At 43.0% G+C, this 22,673-nt stretch overlaps 2 protein-coding genes across 12 annotated transcripts in view; one reads left to right on the forward strand and one right to left on the reverse strand.

Moving 5' to 3' along the window:
- Positions 1 to 12,671, forward strand: part of Tsp (Thrombospondin) — a 72,477-nt gene extending 59,806 nt beyond the window's left edge. For both annotated transcript variants that reach the window (XM_067764929.1, XM_067764928.1), the window contains exon 10: positions 12,214 to 12,671. In XM_067764929.1, coding sequence (XP_067621030.1) covers positions 12,214 to 12,296 — 83 coding nt within the window. In that variant the 3' untranslated portion in view covers positions 12,297 to 12,671. The remainder of the gene's footprint in view (positions 1 to 12,213) is intronic.
- Positions 12,672 to 15,341: 2,670 nt separating this feature from the next.
- Eaat1 (Excitatory amino acid transporter 1) overlaps positions 15,342 to 22,673 on the reverse strand; it is a 62,385-nt gene continuing 55,053 nt past the window's right edge. For all 10 annotated transcript variants that reach the window (XM_067764938.1, XM_067764936.1, XM_067764931.1 and 7 more), the window contains 4 exons: positions 21,579 to 21,709; positions 21,091 to 21,520; positions 19,348 to 19,444; positions 15,342 to 19,289 (listed from right to left, as the gene is read on the reverse strand). In XM_067764938.1, the coding sequence (XP_067621039.1) occupies positions 19,227 to 19,289; positions 19,348 to 19,444; positions 21,091 to 21,520; positions 21,579 to 21,709 (721 nt within the window). In that variant the 3' untranslated portion in view covers positions 15,342 to 19,226. The remainder of the gene's footprint in view (positions 19,290 to 19,347; positions 19,445 to 21,090; positions 21,521 to 21,578; positions 21,710 to 22,673) is intronic.

The raw sequence follows: 22,673 nt of genomic DNA on the forward strand, positions 1-22,673 counted from the left end.
GGTGAAGTAATATATTTTACTACCAGACTCGGCAGACATTTTTCTGCCCTAACTTTTGTCTAGCTGCATAACTTTTAATAATTTTTTTACTCCCACTCTTCCTCCCCCATCTTCGTCTAATTTTATCTCTTTCTCTGTCTCATTCTGCTTCCCCCGTTTTTCTTCTCTACAGTTCTTTTTATTCTTCTTCCCTTATCCCCAGTCCAAAAGGGTTATGTGTCTTTTTGAAAAAATTAAAACCAAAAATTTTGTCTAAAAAAAATTAATTATTTAAATGAGTTCTCTGACCGACCCAATATGCTCCAAAAACTCCATGAGATTCAGTCGTGCTTTTTCGAAGGAGTTCAACCACAAACACTGTGATATGAGAATTTTATATATAAGACTAGCAGACCCGGCAGACGGTTGTAACGAAGCTTTTTCCGTCCCGGCGCTTCTTCAATAAGTGCTAGGGGTATACTCGCCGTGTCCAAGGTTCGCTTACAATAGATTTGTAAATTTGGGACACCGTGCAAATCGTTTTCATATAAATTCACTTTATTTCTCTAATTCTATATATGTATGTACACTATAATTAAAATGAAAAATTTTACGTAATCAAAAGAAGAAATATTTGTTGTTTTCGTTTCACTGTATGCTTGCTCTATACTGCGTGGTGGGCCAACGGTACTCGTGTCCCGTTCTGACGCCTCGATGGTCGTTGCTTGTGTGTGTGTAAATGTGTCTTGTGACGCCCTGCGTCGGCATGCGTGTCCCGTTAGGAACGTCCCGTTAGGACGCCCGGCTGGTCGTTGCCTGGGTGCGTGTAAAACGTGTTTCGGTGACGCCTTGCGTTGGCGTGTATGTACGCAACCCTAGTGCGGTTGACGTCGTGTATTTGCGTGACTCTGTTGTGGTCACCGTAGTATGTGGCCAGCGTGGTACGGTGACCAACGAAATGTGCTTGCGTAGCGCTGTTGTGGCCCGCGTCGTATGTTGGCGCTTGCGGTCAGCGTAGTGGGTTGGCGCAATGCTGTGGCCAACGTCGTATGTTTGCGGAGTGATGTGGTCCACGTAATATGTTAGCGTGGTGCGGTCGCGGTCAGCGTAGTGGCTGGCGTAATGCTGTGGCCGACGTAGTGTATGTGCGATTGTGGCCGGGGTAGTGGATTGGCGTAATGCTATGGCCAACGTAGTATGTTTGCGATTGTGACCAGCGTGGTAGTTTGGCTGGCGAATGTCACCTGCTTGCGGGGCGCGTCACTGTGGTGGTGCCGTTGTTCACGAGGTCTCAAGCGGTGTTTGGTGGTATAACCGACACATTCACCACTTGAGGCCACGACTCACTCCTGTGAAGCGACCTGTCCGCATGGTAGAACCGACAACTTCAAGGGACGCTCCACAAGTAGCTCTGGTCACGACCACAGCTCCGCGCTTCGGCACGAGGGTAACTCTGGTACAGTTGACGTAGTAGATTTGCGTAACTTTGCTGTGTCAACGCAGTATATTATCGGGGCGCTGTCGTGGTCAGCGTAGTAGATCGGCGCAGTACTGAAGCCAACGTAGTGTATTAGCTATGGTGCTGTTGCGGCCAGCGTAGTAGATTGGCGTAATGGTATGGCCAGCGTATATATTAGCTATGATGCTGTTGCGGCTAGCGTTGTATGTTTGCGTAGTGTTGCTGCGGCCAACGTATATGCTTGCGTAGCGCTGTTACTGTCGGCGCAGGCGGGTGGACGCTGCCTGTTCGCGGGTGCGCGTTACTGTGGTAGTGCCGTTGCTGGCGAAGTCTCAAGCGGTGTTTGGTGGTATAACCGACACTTTCACTACTTGAGGCCACGACTTACTCCTGTGAAACGACCTGTCCGCATGGTAGAACCGACAACTTCAAGGGACGCTCCACAAGTAGCTCTGGTCACGGCCACAGCTCCGTGCTAACTAACTTCTGTCCTGCTGTGTTGCTCCTTTTATTGCTTTGTTTGGTATTGCTGGCTCAAATGGTTGCGTTGCCATGGTTGCTGTTCGATGTTGCGAACGCTCGTTGCGTTGCTGAGATTTGTTAGTTTGTTGTGTTGGCATTAAAGTGTTGTGCTTGCCCGTTGTGTTGTCTGAGACTTGTTGGTTGGTCTGCTGCTATAGCCTTTTGTGACTGGCTGTTGTGTCAATGCTGTATTGAACTTGTTGGTTGGTCTGTTGCTATAGCCTTTTGTGACTGGCTGTTGTGTTAGTGTTGTATCGAATATGATGTATGCTGTATTGAACTTGTTGGTTGGTCTGTTGTTATAGCCTTTTGTGACTGGCTGTTGTGTTAGTGCTGTATCGAATATGATGTGGGGTCGTTTTGTGTGGGCTAAATTAATGGTGTTATATTTGGTCCTCAAACTACCCCCCCCCCCCCCACTTCGGAGAGTGAGCCCCCGGTATTCAGTAGTCGTATGCGCGCCTTGCTTTTCATTATGGTGACCTGGTATTTCTCTGTCACGAATCGTGTTCGGGAGTAGGTGCTGCCTTCGGCGATGTGTCGGAGTTTGTCCCGTACCTCCCCTGCTATCTCCGGGAATCGGTCCAGCATTGGTCCATCTGCGTCTTTAGCCTCGATGGTTATTACTTGGAGGTCTTCTGTTGTCGTGTGTGGCTTCGTTTTGGTGTCCGGTATTATGGGGTGGGTGTTGTCCTCGGTGCTTAGTTGTGGAGCTGCGTGAGAGTGGTATGTGGTGGTAGTGTTTTGTATGGTTTCCTTGGGCTTTCAGCCGTCTCGTAGGAACCGTGCCAGCATTTCTGTGCGCTTCTTGCTCGCCATTTCCTCCGTGAACGGCTGTTTACACAGTCCGGGCATTCCTTCTCCGCTCCCTGTGTATCGTAAAACCCTCTCCATATTCTCGGCTACGTAGACGCCACAGTCGTTGCTGTTGAGTTGTTGGGGCACCTCGAGTATTAGTTCCTGCGCTTTAAAACCGTCGTGTCCGTACCGCTGTATGTATTCCCACCGGAGGAAATCTGCCCAAACCTGGGTTGCGTGGGGGACTCTGGCCCTGTGCATTGAGTCTGCTACCCAAATATATCGTTCCTTCCAGCATTCCGTGTCGGTGACGTGGTGGGTGACTGCTGCGTTTGCCAGACCGAGCAGGTACCAGTGGTTAGCTATGTTGTGGGGTGCTAGGACCGCACTCTTGCCAAACAGGTCGACGTTCCGGACCCATCGGCGTATGCGTTGGTAGTCTTCCTCCGTGTTACTCTTCTGGGTCAGCTGCCAGATCACGAACTGGCTGAGAGTCGTATTTTGTTGCTCATGTTGCTCTTCCAGTCCCTTTGCCCAAGCGTCAATGACGGTGTCGGTCGAGGTCAGTCGTATAGGGGGTATGCCGCCTGGTCCTGCCGGGAATATTATTATAGGCGTGTCTCTCGGCGGTGGGGCTGTGTCCTCATCCGAGGAGAGCTAGATAATTTTCGGCGACTGTGGCTTTTCCGGTGGAGCTGTGTCCTCATTGGAGCGGAACTCGATGGCTGCCGGCAACTGCCCTGCCTTCACTTCTATCCTACCGAGTGTGAATGTTATCGGCGATGCTCCGGTCTTATTGTGGGCCTTGGCCGTGACTGGTTCGGTGTTCGTGGTGTTGTCATTGGTGCCAGTGATGTGTGGTAGTTTAATGATGCGTGCGACGTCAGCGTACCTGTTTGCTCGTGTAGTTCCACGCGTGTTGTTGACGTCGCCACCTGTAGTTTTTAATGGTGTAATGCCGTGTACGACGTAGTGTACCTGTTTGCGCGTATAGTTGCACGCGTGTGGCTGACGTCCGCCCCAGTAGTGTTTAATGGTGTAATGATGTGTACGACGTCAGCGTACCTGTTTGCGCGTATAGTTGCACGCGTGTGGCTGACGTCGGCCCCTGTAACTCCTTCCAGCAATACGGCCCTCGGGCGTTTTGCTTCCTCCTCCTCGTAGCGCTGGCGCATACGCTTGACGCTGTTGGTTAGTCTAGCGTTATAGCTCTGCATTGTAGATTATTGGTTTGTGAAAAAAATTCGTAGCACAAGAAAACGATGTTGTCACCTCGGTGGTTTGCGTTGGAATGACCGGCGCTTGATTGTCCTTGATATTGATTAATAATATAAAAAATTGTTCTCCCTGAATTTGTTTGGTTTCACGCGATGATCTCTGCTGTATGATATGCTTTTAGTTCCGCGATGTTGACAGTTTTTTCCTTTCCTCCGTTGGGTTTTCGTATTTTGAGTATCACTGGGGATACATATCCTAGGATTTGGTAGGGTCCGTCATATTTGGGGGCCAACTTTGCCGCGAAATTTTCCCCGGCCTTGGAGAGATGTCGTCCCATTTGTTGTGTTATGATTTGATGAGTTGCGCCATGATCCTCTTTACCGTTCTGTTCGCCCGTTCCGTCGGGTTTTCTTGCGGTGTGTAGGGCGCCGTGAAATGTTGTCGTATCCCCATTTCCTTGAGGTAACGCTGCCACATTGTGCTGGTGAACTGAACGCCGTTGTCCGATATCAGTATCTTGGGAGCACCAAATCTTGCTAGGATGCGTTCTCTGAACGCGCGGCGAAGGCCCTGTGCTGTCGCACGCCTCATGGGGGCCAATTCCACCCATTTGCTGAAGCGGTCGAATACTAATAATATCGTGTTCCCGTGTGTGGATCGTGGGAGTGGTCCGACGAAATCGACGCATACCGTGGCGAATGGTTCTTGGGCCACCTGTGTGAGCATCTTTCCTGCTGGTTTTTGCTGTGCCTCATTGTATTTCTGGCAAGACTCGCACTGCCGTACATATCGACTGATGTCCCGAAACATGCCGGGCCAGTAATACCGGTTGGCAATCCGTGCTACCGTCCGGCGGATGCCCATGTGTCCAGCGCTTGGGATGTTGTGGTTTTCTTCTAACACTCGTTGTCGCAGTGGTGTTGGTACACAAAATTTCCAAGGGACCGTTTCCTCATCGTGTGACCGGCAGGGAATATGGGGTACAGTTGCCCATCTTGTGTCATGTAGTCAGAAAATTTCTCGGGGTTAGTGCGTACCTCGCCGACGCGCTTGTGCCACCACTTGCATTGTGGCTCTGTTGTCGTTGCTAGGCGTAGGGTCTCCAGTGGCTGCCGTGATAGTGCGTCCGCTACCAGGTTCAGCTTCCCTTTCCTGTACTCGATGTCGAAAGTGTGTTGTTGAAGCTCCAAGGCCCATCGTGCTATACGGCCTGAAGGGCTTTCGATGGAGTTTAACCACTTTAGAGACATATGGTCCGTGATTACCTTGAATCGGTATCCTTCCAAGTATGGCCTCATCTTGCGTATTCCCCAGACTATCGCGAGGCACTCCTTCTCGGTAAGCGAGTAGTTGGTTTCCGCCTTGTTGAGTTTCCTGCTGGCGTAGGCGATCACGCGTTCTCCGCCTTCCAGGTCCTGTGTCAATACGGCACCCAGCCCGAAATTGCTGGCGTCCGTTTGTAAGGTGAAGGTCTTGGTGAAGTCCGGGCAGGCAAGTATCGGTGCTTCCGTGAGCTTTTGCTTTAAGACCTCGAAGGCCTCCTGTTATTCGGCCCCCCACTTCCAGTGTTTGCCCTTTTTCAGCAGGGTTGTGAGTGGTTGGCTGATCGTGGCGAAGTCGGGTACGAAACGTCGGTACCAGGATGCTATACCGAGATATTGGCGTACCTCTTTCACGTTCGTTGGTGGCTTCAAGTCTTTGATGGCTGTGACTTTCTCGGGGTCGGTGTGAATTCCCTTATCGCTTACTAGGTGTCCTAGGTATCGGATTTCCTTCTTGAAGAATTCGCATTTCTCCGGATTTATTCTTAGGTTGGCGCGCTGTAGTCGTAGCATTACTTCACTCAGATTGCGATTGTGCTCCTCCACAGTGGATCCTATGACGACTATGTCATCGAGGTATGCGAAGGCGTGGGGTTCCATTTCAGGCCCAATAACCTGATCTAGTGCTCTTTGAAACGTAGCGGGTGGAGAGTGTAGGCCGAAAGGCATAACGCGCCACTGGAATAATCCGCGTCCCGGTACTGTGAAAGCTGTGTAGGGCCGGCTCTTGGGCTCCAGTGGTATTTGCCAGTAGCCGTTCTTCAAGTCGAAGCTGCTGATGTACTTCGCTCGTCGTAGTTTGTCCAGGATGTGTTGTATTCTGGGTAAGGGGTATGCGTCGGGTACGGATCGGGCGTTGAGCTGCCGATAGTCCACGCATAACATCCACTTCCCGTTTTTCTTCTTGGCCAGTACGATCGGTGCGCTGTGTGGGCTACAGGATGGCTCGATGCATCCTTTCTGGAGCAATTCGTCAACTTCGCTGTTGATGATTGTCTGCATGGCTGGGTTGCGTGGGAAGTAACGTTGCTTGATGGGGCGTTCGTCCGTCAGGACAATCTTGTACTCGGCTATTGTCGTCACTCCGCTCATGCTCTCAAATTTTCGGAGTTCCTTTGCCAGAAAACCGCGCACTCGTTCCGCTTCTTCTTGTATGTCGTCGTCGTTGTTTTGCATAATGCCGTCGTGCTTGAAGTTACTACTGCTCGGTGCTGTTGCACTCTGAATGGTTCCAGATGGGGCTCCAGGGGTGTCGTACCCGGCGTTACCCTTTATCGCTAGTGTTATACTCTGATTAGACCGCGGGGTGTCGTACCTGGCGATATCCGTTCTTGAGGATGTTGAATTTTGAATAGTCCCAGGGCTGTCGTACCTGGCGATATCCGTTCTGGCTGATGGTGTACTTTGAATAGTCCCAGGGCTGTCGTACCTGGCGATATCCTTTCTTGATTATATTGAACTTGGAATAGTCCCAGGGCTGTCGTACCTGGCGATATTCGTTCTTGCTGGTGTTGTTCTCTGAATAGTTTCTGGCGCGGCTCCAGGATTCGGTGTGTGCTGGGCAAGGGGTCTGGTTAGCACGAGGTGGCCTTATCCACATGATATGGTAGCTCCCATGCTTCCTAGCGTATCTAGGCCCAGTATGATGTCGTCGATCGCTCCGGGCATGACGTGTAAAACTGTGTGGAGTGACGGTTCTCCGAGGCGTACCTCAGTCCTTATGGCGTTGTTGTTGTTGTTGTTGTAGCGATAAGGTTGCTCCCCGAAGGCTTTGGGGAGTGTTATCGATGTGATGGTCCTTTTCCGGATACAGATCCGGTACGCTCCGGTACCATAGCACCACTAAGGTGCTAGCCCGACCATCTCGGGAACGATTTATGTGGCCACATTAAACCTTCATGCCATTCCCTCCCTCCGCACCCCCAAGTTCCATGAGGAGCTTGGGGTCGCCAGAGCCTCGTCTGTTAGTGAAACAGGATTCGCCGCGGATAGGTGAGGTTGACAATTGGGTTTGGAGAAGCTATATATTGCGCTGGCAACCTGAAGGGTTGCGCTACACAGCCCCTTCAATCTGGTATTTTAGTCGCCTCTTACGAAAGGCATACCTACCGCGGGTATATTCTGATCCCCTAACCCGCTGGGGGGTCCTTATGGCGTCGAAGATGGTAGTGCTAGTCCCGTTTGCCATCGTTATTTTGATGGCCACTCTCACCATTTCTCCGCTTCCCGAGTTCACCACACTTTCTGCTAAGCTGCTCGAGACGAAACTTCTTGATGCCCCTGTGTCGATGACCGCCTCGGCTGATTCCGCGCGGAGCTTGGCTACGGTGTAGAGGCGACCATGCTCTTGGTACATTGTTACTGCCGTTTCAGCGCTGGGTTCCTTGGGTATCGTTACTGCCGTTTCGGCGCTAGGTCCATTCGGCTCGCGGCGCCTTCTTCTTCGTGGAGCCCTCTGTCGTTTCCCTGACGTCGGCGGCAGCATTCGATGGTTCGTATATCGTTGCGGCCACATTCCCAGCAAACAAATTTTCTGTGGGTTTCGGCACCTATTGGTGTCATGTCCTCGTTCGCCGCATCTCCTGCATACACCGTTGGGGTCGTATCTCTGATTTCCTGGAGGCGTGCGGTTCGTTAGGTTCGGTGGTGGTGGTGGTTGTGTTGCAGGTTTTGATGGTGACACCCGGGTTGTGTCACTGGCGATGTGTCGCGTAACTTCGCGGTGATGTCCGCCTGATGATCTTCGATAGTCCTCGCGTATGTTCTCGTATTCTTCGGCAAGTGTCAGGAGCTCTGCGAGATTAGCGAAGTCCCTCCGACGGATGTAAAGCTGGTAATCGGGGTGGCTGTTACGGAAGATTCGTTCCAGCCGCTGTTCGCTGGTGTACCCTGCGTGTCTCATCAAGCTCTGGATTCCTAGTACGTAGTCCTTATACCTCTCCTTATTGTGCTGCCTTCGTTGGCTTACGTCGTCGTCGAGCCGCTCGAAGTACCTGACTGGTAGGAAGAAACGTAAAAAATCCTTTTTGAAGCTTGTCCACTCTCCCCAGTGCGCATTTTTATTACGGTACCATTGTAGCGCGGCGCCCCCTAGTAGCTCGGGCATGGTTTTTGGCAGGAGGTCCACGTTTAGCGCGTATACTTCGGCTAACTCCTCTAACCGTTCGATGAACGCTAACGGGTCCCGTCCACCTTCATACTTTACGGACCACTTTCTTACCTGGTCGATGATGGGCGCGAACACCACGGTCGGTGCTTGAGTTACCTGGCATGTATAGTTCATGGCTGGTGCCGTCATTCCCGCTGGTAAGTACGGTTGCGTGGGTTGAGATGTGCCGGTTGATGATGCCGTAATTTGAAATTGTGTCTAACCACGTGGTTCGATCTGGTCGACCATTTTGTGGTTAGGTTTCTCGTCAGGAATGTTCCTTCTGACATGGTAACGATTTGCAGGGTCCCTGCTCGGGCGCCAATTGTAACGAAGCTTTTTCCGTCCCGGCGCTTCTTCAACAAGTGCTAGGGGTATACTCGCCGTGTCCAAGGTTCGCTTACAATAGATTTGTAAATTTGGGAGTACGATTGTGGCCGGGGTAGTGGATTGGCGTAATGCTATGGCCAGCGTAGTATGTTTGCGATTGTGACCATCGTGGTAGTTTGGCTGGCGAATGTCACCTGCTCGCAGGGCGCGTCTCTGTGGTGGTGCCGTTGCTCACGAGGTCTCAAGCGGTGTTTGGTGGTATAACCGACACATTCACCACTTGAGGGCACGACTCACTCCTGTGAAGCGACCTGTCCGCATGGTAGAACCGACAACTTCAAGGGACGCTCCACAAGTAGCTCTGGTCACGACCACAGCTCCGTGCTTCGGCACGAGGGTAACTCTGGTACAGTTGACGTAGTAGGTTTGCGTAACTTTGCTGTGTCAACGTAGTATATTATCGGGGCGCTGTCGTGGTCAGCGTAGTAGATCGGCGCAGCACTGGAGCCAACGTAGTGTATTAGCTATGGTGCTGTTGCGGCCAGCGTAGTAGATTGGCGTAATGGTATGGCCAGCGTATATATTAGCTATGATGCTGTTGCGGCTAGCGTTATATGTTTGCGTAGTGTTGCTGCGGCCAACGTATATGCTTGCGTCGCGCTATTTGTGGCGCTGTTACTGTCGGCGCAGGCGGGCGGACGCTGCCTGTTCGCGGGTGCGCGTTACTGTGGTAGTGCCGTTGCTGGCGAAGTCTCAAACCGTGTTTGGTGGTATAACCGACACATTCACCACTTGAGGCCACGAGTTACTCCTGTGAAACGACCTGTCCGCATGGTAGAACCGACAACTTCAAGGGACGCTCCACAAGTAGCTCTGGTCACGGCCACAGCTCCGTGCTAACTAACTTCTGTCCTGCTGTGTTGCTCCTTTTATTGCTTTGTTTGGTATTGCTGGCTCAAATTGTTGCGTTGCCATGGTTGCTGTTCGATGTTTCGAACGCTCGTTGCGTTGCTGAGATTTGTTAGTTTGTTGTGTTGGCATTAAAGTGTTGTGCTTGCCCGTTGTGTTGTCTGAGACTTGTTGGTTGGTCTACTGCTATAGCCTTTTGTGACTGGCTGTTGTGTCAATGCTGTATTGAACTTATTGGTTGGTCTGTTGCTATAGCCTTTTGTGACTGGCTGTTGTGTTAGTGTTGTATCGAATATGATGTATGCTGTATTGAACTTGTTGGTTGGTCTGTTGCTGTAGCCTTTTGTGACTGGCTGTTGTGTTAGTGCTGTATCGAATATGATGTGGGGTCGTTTTGTGTGGGCCAAATTAATGGTGTTATATTTGGTCCTCACACGGTATTCTGCCCTAACTTTGGTTTATCTGCATAAGTTTTAAGAAGTTTTTACCCCTCATTCTCCCAACCCCTCTCTCCCCCTTTTCCTTAGCCTTTTATTCACTCTTCCCTCTGTATTACTCTTTATCTGGGTCTCTTATCCCTCCCCGTCTTTTCCCTCACTTCTTTTCCCCCAATCTATCCCTATCTCTCCATCTTCATCTAACTCTATCTCTTTCTCCTTCCCTCTTTGCTCTTGTGGCCACTTCTTCTTATTCTTTCCCATGCCTTATTCCCAGTCCAGTCGCATTTGGTTCCTGTTCCATTTCCCGGAAAAAGTGTCGTGAATGCTAACCTAGGCAAAGGGCTACCTACATATATACCAAGTTTCAGTCATATCGAACCGTGAATAGAACTTGTTCGAATAGATCGACCCTGGTCCACTTCCTGGGAAGAAACTTTGCAGGAACACTTCTCGGGTTGTTATGAAGCGACCCTGCAAATTTAAATCAAATCGGCGGAGTGGTTTCGGAGTCCATTAGCTGCATATAAACATACATCCTTTTTTTTTATATAGAGACAAGATCCCTAAAAATTGGTCCATTGTGGGGAGACCTCCTCTGTTACCAAAGGCGAGCGCCGATAAGAATACTTTTGAGCCAGGTGTCACCTACTGATCCAATATTTGACAACCCTGCTCTATTGGAATAGGTTTTACAAATTCAAAATCTGATTCAACGCCTCCGAATATTGAGTCTCAATAAGGCATTCGATTAAAGCAAGTCATAGAAAAAAAGGCAACAATTTTCATTACATAACTGCAAACATTTTGATGCGCAATTCAAAGTATTTCTACAAAATCAATATCAGCATATTTCCAGACAAAACATTACCTAATTGGCTATTTTAAAATAGCACCAACAATTCAAACCATGCTGATTGGCAATAAGAGCATCCTTAAAAGATCTTTGGGATTCAATGGGTTGATAAGCGCAATGAAGAGCTTCAGAGTTTCCGCAACTCGATTGTCAACCTCACCTACGCGAGGGGAATCCTGTTACAAATATGAATGTATCATACACAAATTTAGAAGGCGAGGCTTTGGTGACCCCAAGCTCATCATAGAACTAGGGGTGGCATTGGTGAAATAGCCTAGAAGGTTTAATGTGGTCATATTGATCGTTCCTGAGATGGACGCGCTGGTACCTTAATGTTGCGTATTATCGGAACGGACCGGATCTATGTCCGGCAAAGTAACATCACCATCGATAACACTACCCAAAAGCTTCGGGAAATGTCTTTATCGTTAATACAATAACAACAACAGCATCCTAAAAACCTTGCTGTAGCCACAATTTCTTCTGATATCGTGATCATCACCACTATGATATCTGAGCTAGATGGGTTGTTGGTTTCAAGCAACATGCCAAAGGCGAAAGCCAATCAAAAATGTGACAGAGGTAAAACTTTATAGTATCCAGATACAATTTGTAATGTAAAGCAAGTATCTCCGTGCATTCATTTTCTTTGATAAAAATGCTTAAGTTTTAATAAGAGCATTCTCAAGCAATATGCCCGACTTCTTGTGGGCGTCGTTGATACCGTCAACAGTCTGGTTTTTATATTGAACTTCGCAGATCAAAAATAAGGTGCCTCCTTATCAGCATGAGTGGCGAGTATGACTTGTTGTTGTAGCAGTACTTTATCCCCATAGTCGACACGTACATTCCTTGACGACGACGGAAGAACTGAAGTATAGAGTAAAAACGAAAGAATCCGGTGCGTGGAGGACGCTGAAGACGGAATAGCGGCTTTTTTCAATCTATTGTCTGTTTGGGTACCACAGGCGATATGTGCTTGGCCACAGTTGTATGAAACTTAAAATGGAAATGCCATCATAGTAAGGGAGGGTTGACGTTTCACCATACTGAAACGAAATCTCAAATAGTTGCTGCAGATCAGATGTCCGCTTTTTTTTGAACAACGGTTTTTTTTAGTTAACCGCTGTTTGAACCTGAGAGTACAATATATGTATTTCATTAAATTTGAAATTTACGAACATAATTTATTTTTTTCAATTTTTAATATTAATCTCCCTTCTTTTACTTTACAGCAAATATCATTATGCCCGCACACAACGTTCAGCACTATCAACGTCAATACACTGCAAGAAAATATTCTGTAATTAGCTCTTGAAGGCATGCATTCAAATGCAAAAAACAAAGCAAATCCGCAGTCATAACTGGACATAACTTTGTATGTTTGAGTGTATTATTTTTAGTCAATTGTGTGTTTAATAATTGCAAATATCTCTTGCCTTAATCTAACTAAATATAAAAATGTATTTTTGTTCAAGTATTATTACATCCAAAAAATCGAAATAATAATATAAATGCAATATTTTCTTAGTTTAAGAAAAAAATATGTTACAAATAATTCTTTTTACTTTAAAATGCTCAAAACTTAATTAACAAACAAATTAATTGCAAAACTGTAAACTAAAGAAATCAAGTCGAATAAAAATTAAAAAAAAAAATGTTAATATTGTGGCGAATATTAGCATCACTATGATGTTTTTTTTTATTTTATTTATGATGTTAGTAAATAATCGAAACAAAAAAGCAAGCAGCAACACTTATGCACAAAACAACGAAGAATAAGTCCATACACATAACCAGCAGCTTGAAGCAGAGAGATTATTTCACATACACATATATGTAGCCCGCAGCTAAGAGCAGAAGTTGTTGCTCACACAAACACACGCATATGGCTAGAAGAAAGACATCAACTACAGATATACATGTATATAGCTAAATAACCAAGCATGAGATACAAATGTTCTAGAAGGCATGTCCGTCTGGACTTTAGGAGAAATGTGCGAACGATGTAACCGACAGTATAAAACAGGGCAAGCTGAGGAATCAGTAATCAGAGTGATTTAAACACGCTATTAGTGAAGTATAACTGTTATTATGAAGTACTACTCCCAAAGTAGTCTAAATAAAGAGATTTTGCAATACTGAATATTTGAGTTATTTATTCAACAGTTCAGCGATTCGAGCGTTAGCAGAAGGTGAAAGTAATCGGAATCCCCCCAAATTCGTTACAACATCAAAAAATTTAACCATGTAACCTTTGTTTTGCAAGGTGCACGGATTGCACGGATTGTTTATATCCTACGAAGAGATATGCAAGACTACCAAAGCACCCTTTAAATAAAAATACGACGAGAAAGTATGAAAAACAATTGATCAACCACCTCGTGAGTAAAATGAGAGGATTGAGAGGAATACCGTTAAAACAGGTTTGTATTTTCGTTTACCCCGATTTGTTGCACTAAAAGAGATACATAGATTTGAGCGTATTATAAATTGAACGCATTTCATATATTTCTTACATGTATTCTGTCATTCGCGTATTTAGTCCTAAGAAGGCAGAGCATACTCATAATGGATGAGAGGTGTATTTTCCCTGCTCGGAAGATCTCCTAAAGCGTATATTTAAGAAATCACACTATCGCTTTCTCTGAAGCCTCGTTTGGCCTCAAACGGCACAGGGAGGTGCTATCCCAGTTCCATATACCGCTATTAAAGGCCATAATCGCTGAACAAATGTTGATGATGACTCTCTTCTTTTGGGGCTTCTCTTAGAGTTCCTGTATAGTAACGTTTGATCTAAAGTCCTCTTATTTAGTCTGAGACAGCATTGACTGTGCCCATATACCTGAACCGCATCGCATAAATTCCCAACCGGCAGTGACCTGTCAACACTCAAATACGCAATGAGAGTTTAAATATCCTATAAGCATCGTTTTGTTGTTCAAACGTACCAACTTGGAATGAAAGATCCGAGTGGCAATTGTCAGATATGTCGCCATGCCCTGGCACCGAGCTAGCCCTTGCAACCAGACGCTTGTGCTAGATGATTTCCCTAACCCACTCCTTCATAGAGGGTATTTGGGTAGTGAATTTAACAACCATGGCAGAAACTCTGACACAGTAGTATGTATGTTAGCAGTCAAGAATGCCCATTCTCCATTAAGCTGAATCCGATGTCTCGAGACCTTATTACAGTTGGAAATCCGCTGGTCTTTCAACAATTTCCACCAGGTTCTTATTTAACATTGAAGTCAAAGCCAGTATCAGTGGTGTAAGAAGAAGCCGTCTGATTTCATTCGGGGCTATTCATTGCACGGTTTCAAACTTGTATACATTTGAAATTGATTCTAGTGCGTTCCACAAATCCATAGAGCAGAATCGGCTTGACGACATCGAACAGCTATTACCCCACCGTTTGAGCCAGCCATCAGCGTTCGCAATGGCCCTAAAGTAGCAGCACAAGGCGGACGAGGCTTTCGTGGCTTCCATGATAGTTTGCTGTCAATTATAATGCCAATGCTCTTAATCCTACCTGATTTTACCAGGAGCACTACGCCAATTGATGGTGGACTGAATGCACAGATCCTGTAACTACTTGTAAATAGGACCAGCTCAGTTTTACTAAAATGCTCAAATAGTTTGCAGGATTCGAACCACGTAGCCACTTCAACGAGATACTCCAACAGGGTGGCTGAAATTTTTCCTGCTGAAAAACTTTCAAGTCAGCAGCATAGTCCTTAAATGTTGCCCACTACGTGAGATAGAACACCTCACTGGACCACTTTCTCCCTTTCCGCTCTGCTGTGCAGATACCCCCCGCCGAACAGTCTCTTGATAAACTGTGCCAGTGGCGATTCGATTCCTGCTGCGCTTTCTTGACAGCAGTCGGCAGAACATTACTTATTAAAAGACTTTTTAATGTCAAGAAAGTCCTCCAGCCGTTCGGAGTCGGCATAAAACAAGTAGGTCCCGTTCCGCCAATTTGTAGGCAAAATTAAAAGCAGCACGACGCAAATTGGAAGAGAAGCTCGGCCTAAAACCTTTTAGGAGCTTATCGCGCCTTACATTTATTTTATTTTTTTTTTCTCGAGGATCTACCTTTTGACCCATTATTTCAACCGTTATATAAGCTTCAAAAGAAAAAAGCTGCATATTGTTAAAAAAAGAACAGAAGGCAAACCTCGCCTACAATTAGAGTAGGACCGATTTCGAATTTTGAAACCCATGCTTTGGAGACCTACTTCGACAAATGAAGAAATTATTTTTTTTCCTGATCTCTTAAAAACAAAAACTGATTTTGTCCAATATCGAGACGAGTTTTGCACAGTGTAATAACTGTTTAATTAAAATAAAAATGCATACATATTTTTAAAGCTAATAATGAATTTATTTATAAACAAATTTGTATCCTTAAACACTATGCACTATCAAATCGACTATTTTACTGCTATTTCAAATGCCGAAATAGTACATCAAGTAAATAAATTTTTTTATAACTTTATGTATACATATTGTGGCGAATATTAGCAATTCCGACACATCACTATGCCGCTAAGCAGATGAGACAACAAATAGCTACACACACATGTAAACAGCAACAAAGAGCGCTGACTACATTACTCGCACATAAACATAGAAGGCAAAAGCTAAGGTGCAGAGTGATGACAGAAGTAAGAAACAAAATACAAATCGACAAGGCTGTTTGCGTAAACTCTATACCCTGGCAGAAATTGGCGAACAAGACAACTGAGTGCTATTAAAGCGGCGCAGTCTCAGTAATAGTCATCCAGTTTTGTTCTAAAACGTCGTAAGTGAAGTACGCGACTAATTTCAATTGTGAAGTTCTACTACCATAAAAGTGCTGTAAATAAAGAACATTTTGATATACTGAAGATTTGCGTTTATTTATTTGGCAGTTCTGTAATTCGAACGATAACAGTAGACGCAGATTTATCGGGAATTCTTTAAGATTCGCTACAATATGTAATGATGTCAGCTTGTAGATAAAATGTTTATGTTTTATGTTTTTGTTTTTATTTTATTTTACTTTAAACTGTTTCTTTTTTGTATATATATTTATATACTTTATTGTCATAAATTGTTCTTATACTATTAAGTATTTACAAGTCCTTAACATGAACTTTAACAAAAATGTTCGAAAAATATACGTTTTAAATAAAATGTGCAATCCTACTCTGATAACTCCTGACAGTATTTGTAAAATTTGATTTGCTACATGTTTTTAAGCATTAACTATTCAGTTTTAATAATGGAGGTAATTCACATGAGACTTTAACTCAATTTTAAGGTTAGAAATGTTTTCTATCGGAAACTAGAATAACATCAAAAACCATGTTCGAAAATGTCGAAGTTAATTTCATGCTCAGAAAAGTGTGGATTGTTTATCAAATTTTACATTAAAATCAATGTGTACCTAAAAGGCAAGTTCCTGGCGATATTCCATTAGAAAACTAGTATTTAGAGTTTGCTAATGGTTAAATTTTAACTGCAAGTGCTTACTAAATCAACGCGAGAAGTGCTTACTAAAGTTTATTTTAATTTATGTATCGAAGAAAAATTGCTCTTAAACTTGTTAAATTGTCTAATGCTCATGTCCATAAATTTTTTTAATAGCATTATTTTTGTTTTTCCTTTTAGCATTACGTTTTCAAAAATACTCTTATGCTTTAATCTCTCATAACTTTACTACACACACAAATATCTATAATAAATGCTGTTACTATGTTTTCTATTTCGAATTTGTTTACAAAAATTTTGAAAGCTGCTAATGTGCTACACTTTATTGTACTTTTATTTTTATAAATTATTTTTTGTTTAACTTGTTATATTTTATTAATTTAACTTAAATTTATATTTTTTATATTTATTTTATTTAAAAACTTCCAAACTTTGAGTATTAACACACTCTTACTATTTCATATATATGTATTTCAAAAACCCCATGAGCTGACTTTCGGAAATCAAAAAAAAAAAAATTAAATTGTTCTTTTTGTATTTTCGGTATATGAAAATATTTTGTTTTAGTTAACAAACTTTTATTTTTGAGTCAGATATATCAGAAAATGTTTACTACAGTTTGAGAAGTTTTCGAAGCTTCAAATTTATTTTCGTAAAGCAGTTATCATCCACTTTCGTTTTGACTTTTTGAATATTGTAATTTGCAAAACACAAATCAATATTCCATACTAGATTTCCAAATACTCATACCGATATCTCAAACTATATTTAGGTTCGAATCTATCTCTTCCGAGAAAAGTTTTCATAATATCTTGAAATTAGTTTTTTTTTTAATTTTGTAATATCTAGTGTTTAATTTAATTCAATAAACTTTCATCAAGAAAACTTCATTTAGTTTGAAAGCTTAGCCGATTTTCAATTGAAGAAATTCTCAAGAACTTTTTTTTAATTTTCGAAAAATGTTTAAATCATTAATAAAGATCGTTACGGAAGAGATTGAAAGCAGACTTTAAAAATTTGTTAAAAAAATTGAATTTAAAGTTTATTTATTTGTTTTAATATTAAACATGTTGCTCTTATTTGTGAAAAATATTGTTTACAAAACTTGAATTCATACAATTTTTTTCGAAACCATGCTAGGTTCTTTCATTCATACGCGCAAATATTGGACCCACCCTCCTAGCGTAGAAAGCGTATATTTCATGCTTTTTTTCATGACTAACACCTCAAATTAAACACAAAAAATGTTATACAAATAATCAAAAAGAATTTCGAATGCACAGAAATTCAATTTACTCCCGAATAAATTTTTAATAGGATAACTAGCGAGATTTCGAAATTTTTGGACGACATTTCATTGTGTCATTATCGAAAACGCCTGGCATAAACGAGAAATTTAGTCAACTCTTTGATAGGAGCAACTTCGGAAATTTCGAAATTAATGTTTAAATTTTCAAAATTAATATTCGAAATTTGCGAAATTAAATTGACCTTTTATAATTTAATTTAATAATTTTGTATAAGATTTCAAATTTTCGAAAATAATTCATTCATATGCTCGAATGAATTCTACCCACCCTAATGTAAAAAGCTTATATCCCATCCTATCTTTAATGGCTAACGGGTCTCAAAACAAACATAAAGAGTTATAAAAAATATTTTAAAAATATCTCGAATGCACTGAAATTCATTTTACTTGGGAATACATTTGAATGGAATAACTAGCTTTTGGAAATTTATGCATATTTGATTGTCTCATGACCGGAAATTCTTGGCAGCGAAAAATATAATCAACTCTTGATAGAAGCAACTTCGAAATTTTCGAAATTAATGCTCGAAACTTTCGAAATTAAATTGACCCTAATTAACAGCACTTTTTGGTATTTCTGTGATTATTTGAGGAAGTGGATGTTTCGAAATTAGTTTAGGAAGACTTCGAAATTGTGTTTTGAAACTGAAGATCGAAAAGAGTTTGTCAAAACATGTTCAATGTAACTTCTTTTGCAATGTATACCGTTCATTTATATATTTCTAATATTTTTTACTAAAATCGATTGTCAAATACCTACAAATTGATCTAACCTAATGTAAATATATATATATCTTTTTTTTAATAATGCCACAATATTAAGATAGATTAAATCTACACATAATTCTATTATTACATATTCGTTCTCGTCTTTTGTTAATTAAATTCGTTTAGTATAGTTTCTTTCATATTTATTTAATTTACTAAATCTATTAATTAATTTGATAAATATTTTGATTAATTAAATTTTTTAAAAAAATCTTTTTTATTTTCTTATATACAATTCTTACTTATATAAAATGTCCAATAAATTTTTATGAATACTTTTTGTGAATTTGTCAGCGCTTTTGTACATACTTTATTTTATAAATTAGTATGTACATAAATTTTTGGTTTTAACAGAAAAAAAATTGTGCAAAATTTTTCATCATATATTTAGCATTTTCGTATGTATGTAAATATGTAAATTCGGTGTAATTGTACTTTGGAAGCACAAATGCTTTGCGATTTATTTTTTTAGAATTTGTGCTAACATTGGCTTAAATAATCGGTTGGCTATCGTGAACTGGCATTGTCATTTCCTTGCTTTGCGCATGCGTACACACATACAACATCATTACCCTCGCATGTCGTATGCAAAAGTGCATTGCGTTAGATCAAAAGAAAAAACACTTAACGGTATGAGCCGTGCGTGGGTTTGGGTTTCGGTTTAATACGGGGAGGGGTAGGCATGGCCCGCTCTCATTCTTTCGTATCATGTCCATTTGCGCCGAGTTCGAGGAGTTCATGGGGTTCGGCATTTAACTAGGAAAAGGAAAGTTGAAAAATCAGATGAATAGCATTTCTTCTTTAGCTTACTTACCCGATCGACACTTGCCAAATCTTTCTTAGACAAATGATTGACTAAGATTGTGCCCAAAGCATCGCACATGACGTTGATGGTTGTACGGAAGCGATCTCTGTGGTTAATAAAAAAAACAAAACATGTATTATTTGATTACAACGGTTTGCACAATCGTTTTTTCAAAAATAAGACCGTTACCCCCATCCCTTCCCTAAGGTCGCCAGATCCACCAAGTCATATTCCGTTAATATCGGCATTTCACGAAAAGTTTATTTTGATTGCTGAAATTACGTAATACCTACCGCAGCTGTGTTGGTGCTGTTGCTTGTTCTGACTACCGATATCATCTAACGGTAGGATGAGTGCACATGCACCAAAAGAAGGGTGGTGTTGCACAAGCTCGTTTGAAGAGAGAGGCTCAGGTGCAAAAGATGGATCTGAGTGATATTGATGGGACGAATGTTCTCTCTTCTCTGTGAACACGGGAAACTAGAATCGATTGAGGGGATTATGCCAGCGACTCCAAAGAGAAAGTATCTTTGTGGCCTTCGCTTGGTTACGAAAATCCAAAAGCGATACGGCGATCGAAATGCTTCTCAGGATTCTGGAAAACATACTCGAATGCTGAAATAGGCCAGACACATCTCTGTGCCGAGTCACAGGAGGGAATGCCAGTGGCCAAAGGCATCACGAAGAGGCAGAGTTATGCCGCATGAACAGGGAGACCCGTTGTGGCGAGGTTGGACAGATAATATTCAGCAAAATCTTCAGGGTGGCTGGGAAGAAGGAAACTCTTGAGTTCGATGGAGGAAACCATGTGTTAAAGCTTATAGAGAACGCTGGCGAGCAGTTGAAAACTTTTTTTTAAAGATTGGTGGCTTTAGTGGTCTTGTTGTGGCAATAACTATACAGTAAAAGTTATTCTGTGATTCTATCTCAACATCGTCTTTTCAGCAGCACCAGAAGGGTGTTTACAGTATCTAAGTAGACAAGAACCAAATCCTCCCCTGATCAGCGGCTCTTCAGAACAACAATCACCATTGATAATTACGGAAGACCGACGTTCAATCAGTTTCGGTCAAGAGAAAGATGTGCCCAGTGTTCGCCTAACGGTCTCGAGGCCCATCTGTACAGGAGCAGATCACAGGTGCCCAACAGAAATCCGAATTCCCGATTCATTTCAATCACATAATATGCAGATTATCTAAATGTTAGTAATCCTGTGGTAGGAGGCGATTAAACCCCATAGACCTAGCAAGTTCTACGTGGTCATATCAAATCGTTACCGGGATGGTCGGGCTAGTAGCTTCGTGGTGACAAAGGACCATCATCATTGATAATACTCACCAAAACCCGTGTAGCGTCAAGAATAAAAAAATAAATTGATGCCTCTCATTAACAAATAGTTTCTCTGTGTCGGATAGTTAAAATCCACTGTCAGTAATTAGTGACACATATTTTTTGATCAGAACTTGACCTCAAGTCCGAAATAGGAACTAGTTAGTGAGCAGCCAGATTTCCACTGGTTCAGAACTACAGAAAAGGTAATGCAGTGGGGAACAGTTTCCACCGCCTAGAACAGCATCATGGTACATTTGTCTGTTGAAGCTATGGCTCCGAAGGAGTAGAAGGGGACCAGTTCAGAATTAGACATTTTCATAAACTTAAAAACAGAGCGTGAAACTGGACAGAGGTATGAACCTTACTTAACTTAACCTAACCTACAAAATATATAAATTTTAACTCTCAAGTCATACTTACAGCAACCAATCGACAGCTATAATCAATGAGACATCCTTCGGTTCCAACCCCACAGTATCCAACACCATCACCATAGTAACAAGACCCGCTTGTGGTATACCGGCAGCACCGATTGATGCAGCTGTTGCCGTAATACTAATAGCAACAATATTACCAAAAGAATAGCTCATCTCACGATATTGAGCAATAAACAGAGCTGCCACCGCCTCATACAATGCGGTACCATCCATATTGATTGTAGCACCAACAGGAATGACAAAACGTGTTACTCGCGGATCAATACCCATACCATCCAAGCATTTGATTGTTAGCGGCATGGTAGCCGAACTAGAACCTGTTCCAAAGGCAGTGGCCAAAACTTGACTAAGTTTAGCAATATAACGATAGGGCAATTGTCCAGTACCCAAGAAAAATATCACAGCAATAGTACCTTTATGAAGAGAGTGATATTTTTAGCGCGAGGCATGAGGTTAAAGAGTGTGACTTACCGAAACCGTGCAGAAATAGACCTAACATTACCGTTATAAAATACCAGCCCAATGATTGTATTGTTGCTGTTATGGAGTCCATCTCAATAATTTTAGCAGCAATCAAGAAACCAACACCGAGAGGTGAAATCCTGTAGAAGGTGAGTTACAAAAAAGGGACAGTTGAAATGAGCAGTAATTTAATTACAACATCGTCGGAGCTCCCGAATTCGGATATTTTCGATGTAATTTTGTGATCACGGCGGAGTATTATCTAAATTTTCGGAATGGGGCACATAATTGTGATGTATACTCCATTAAAGTTGGCAGATCCTGCGATTTTTTGCAGAACAATGTGCTTTATGGCTGTAGGGTAGGTGAGGTTGACAATTCGGTTGGAGAAGCTATATATTGCGCTGACTACACCTTTGAGAGGGTTGCGTTACAGAACCCCATAAACCAAGTGCCTCTTACGACAGGCATACCTACCGCGGGTATATTCTAAACTCCCTAACCCGCTAGGGCTGCGATAAGGACACTCCCCGAAGCCTTGGGGAGTATTACCGATGTTGATGGTCCTTTGCCGGGAGTAGATCCGGTACGTTCCGGCAACAAGCCCGTAAAGGTACTAGCCCGAACATCTCGGGAATGATTTGGTATGACCACATGCAACTTTCTAGGCATCAGGAGTTCAGGGTCGCCAGACCCACGGCTGTTAATGAAACAGGATTCGCCACGGATAGATGAGGTTGACAATTCGGTTGGAGAAGCTATATATTGCGCTACACAACCCCTTGAATGCATTTGGTATTTTAGTCGCCTCTTACGACAGGCATACCTGTCGCGGATATATTCCAAATCCTCCTAACCCGTTGGAGATTATGTCGTTGACTAGAGCTGTGATTTGGGTTGTGATTACCGTTATTGATAACGGTGATTAACGAAATGCAGATGCCGTCACAGTCACTCTGTTACGGCGCCTTCTTCTAAGCTGTCGCTGCGATCTGCTGTGATTTGTCAGGCTGTGAAAAAATCCCTGCTAAATTAATATTTGGGAACTCTAAGCTCAATAGAAGATAGATAGATAGCGCATCATGCTCTACAAGTCATTTATCG

This window comes from Eurosta solidaginis, chromosome 2 (genome assembly GCF_040869045.1).
Source record: "Eurosta solidaginis isolate ZX-2024a chromosome 2, ASM4086904v1, whole genome shotgun sequence".
Lineage (NCBI taxonomy): Eukaryota > Metazoa > Arthropoda > Insecta > Diptera > Tephritidae > Eurosta > Eurosta solidaginis.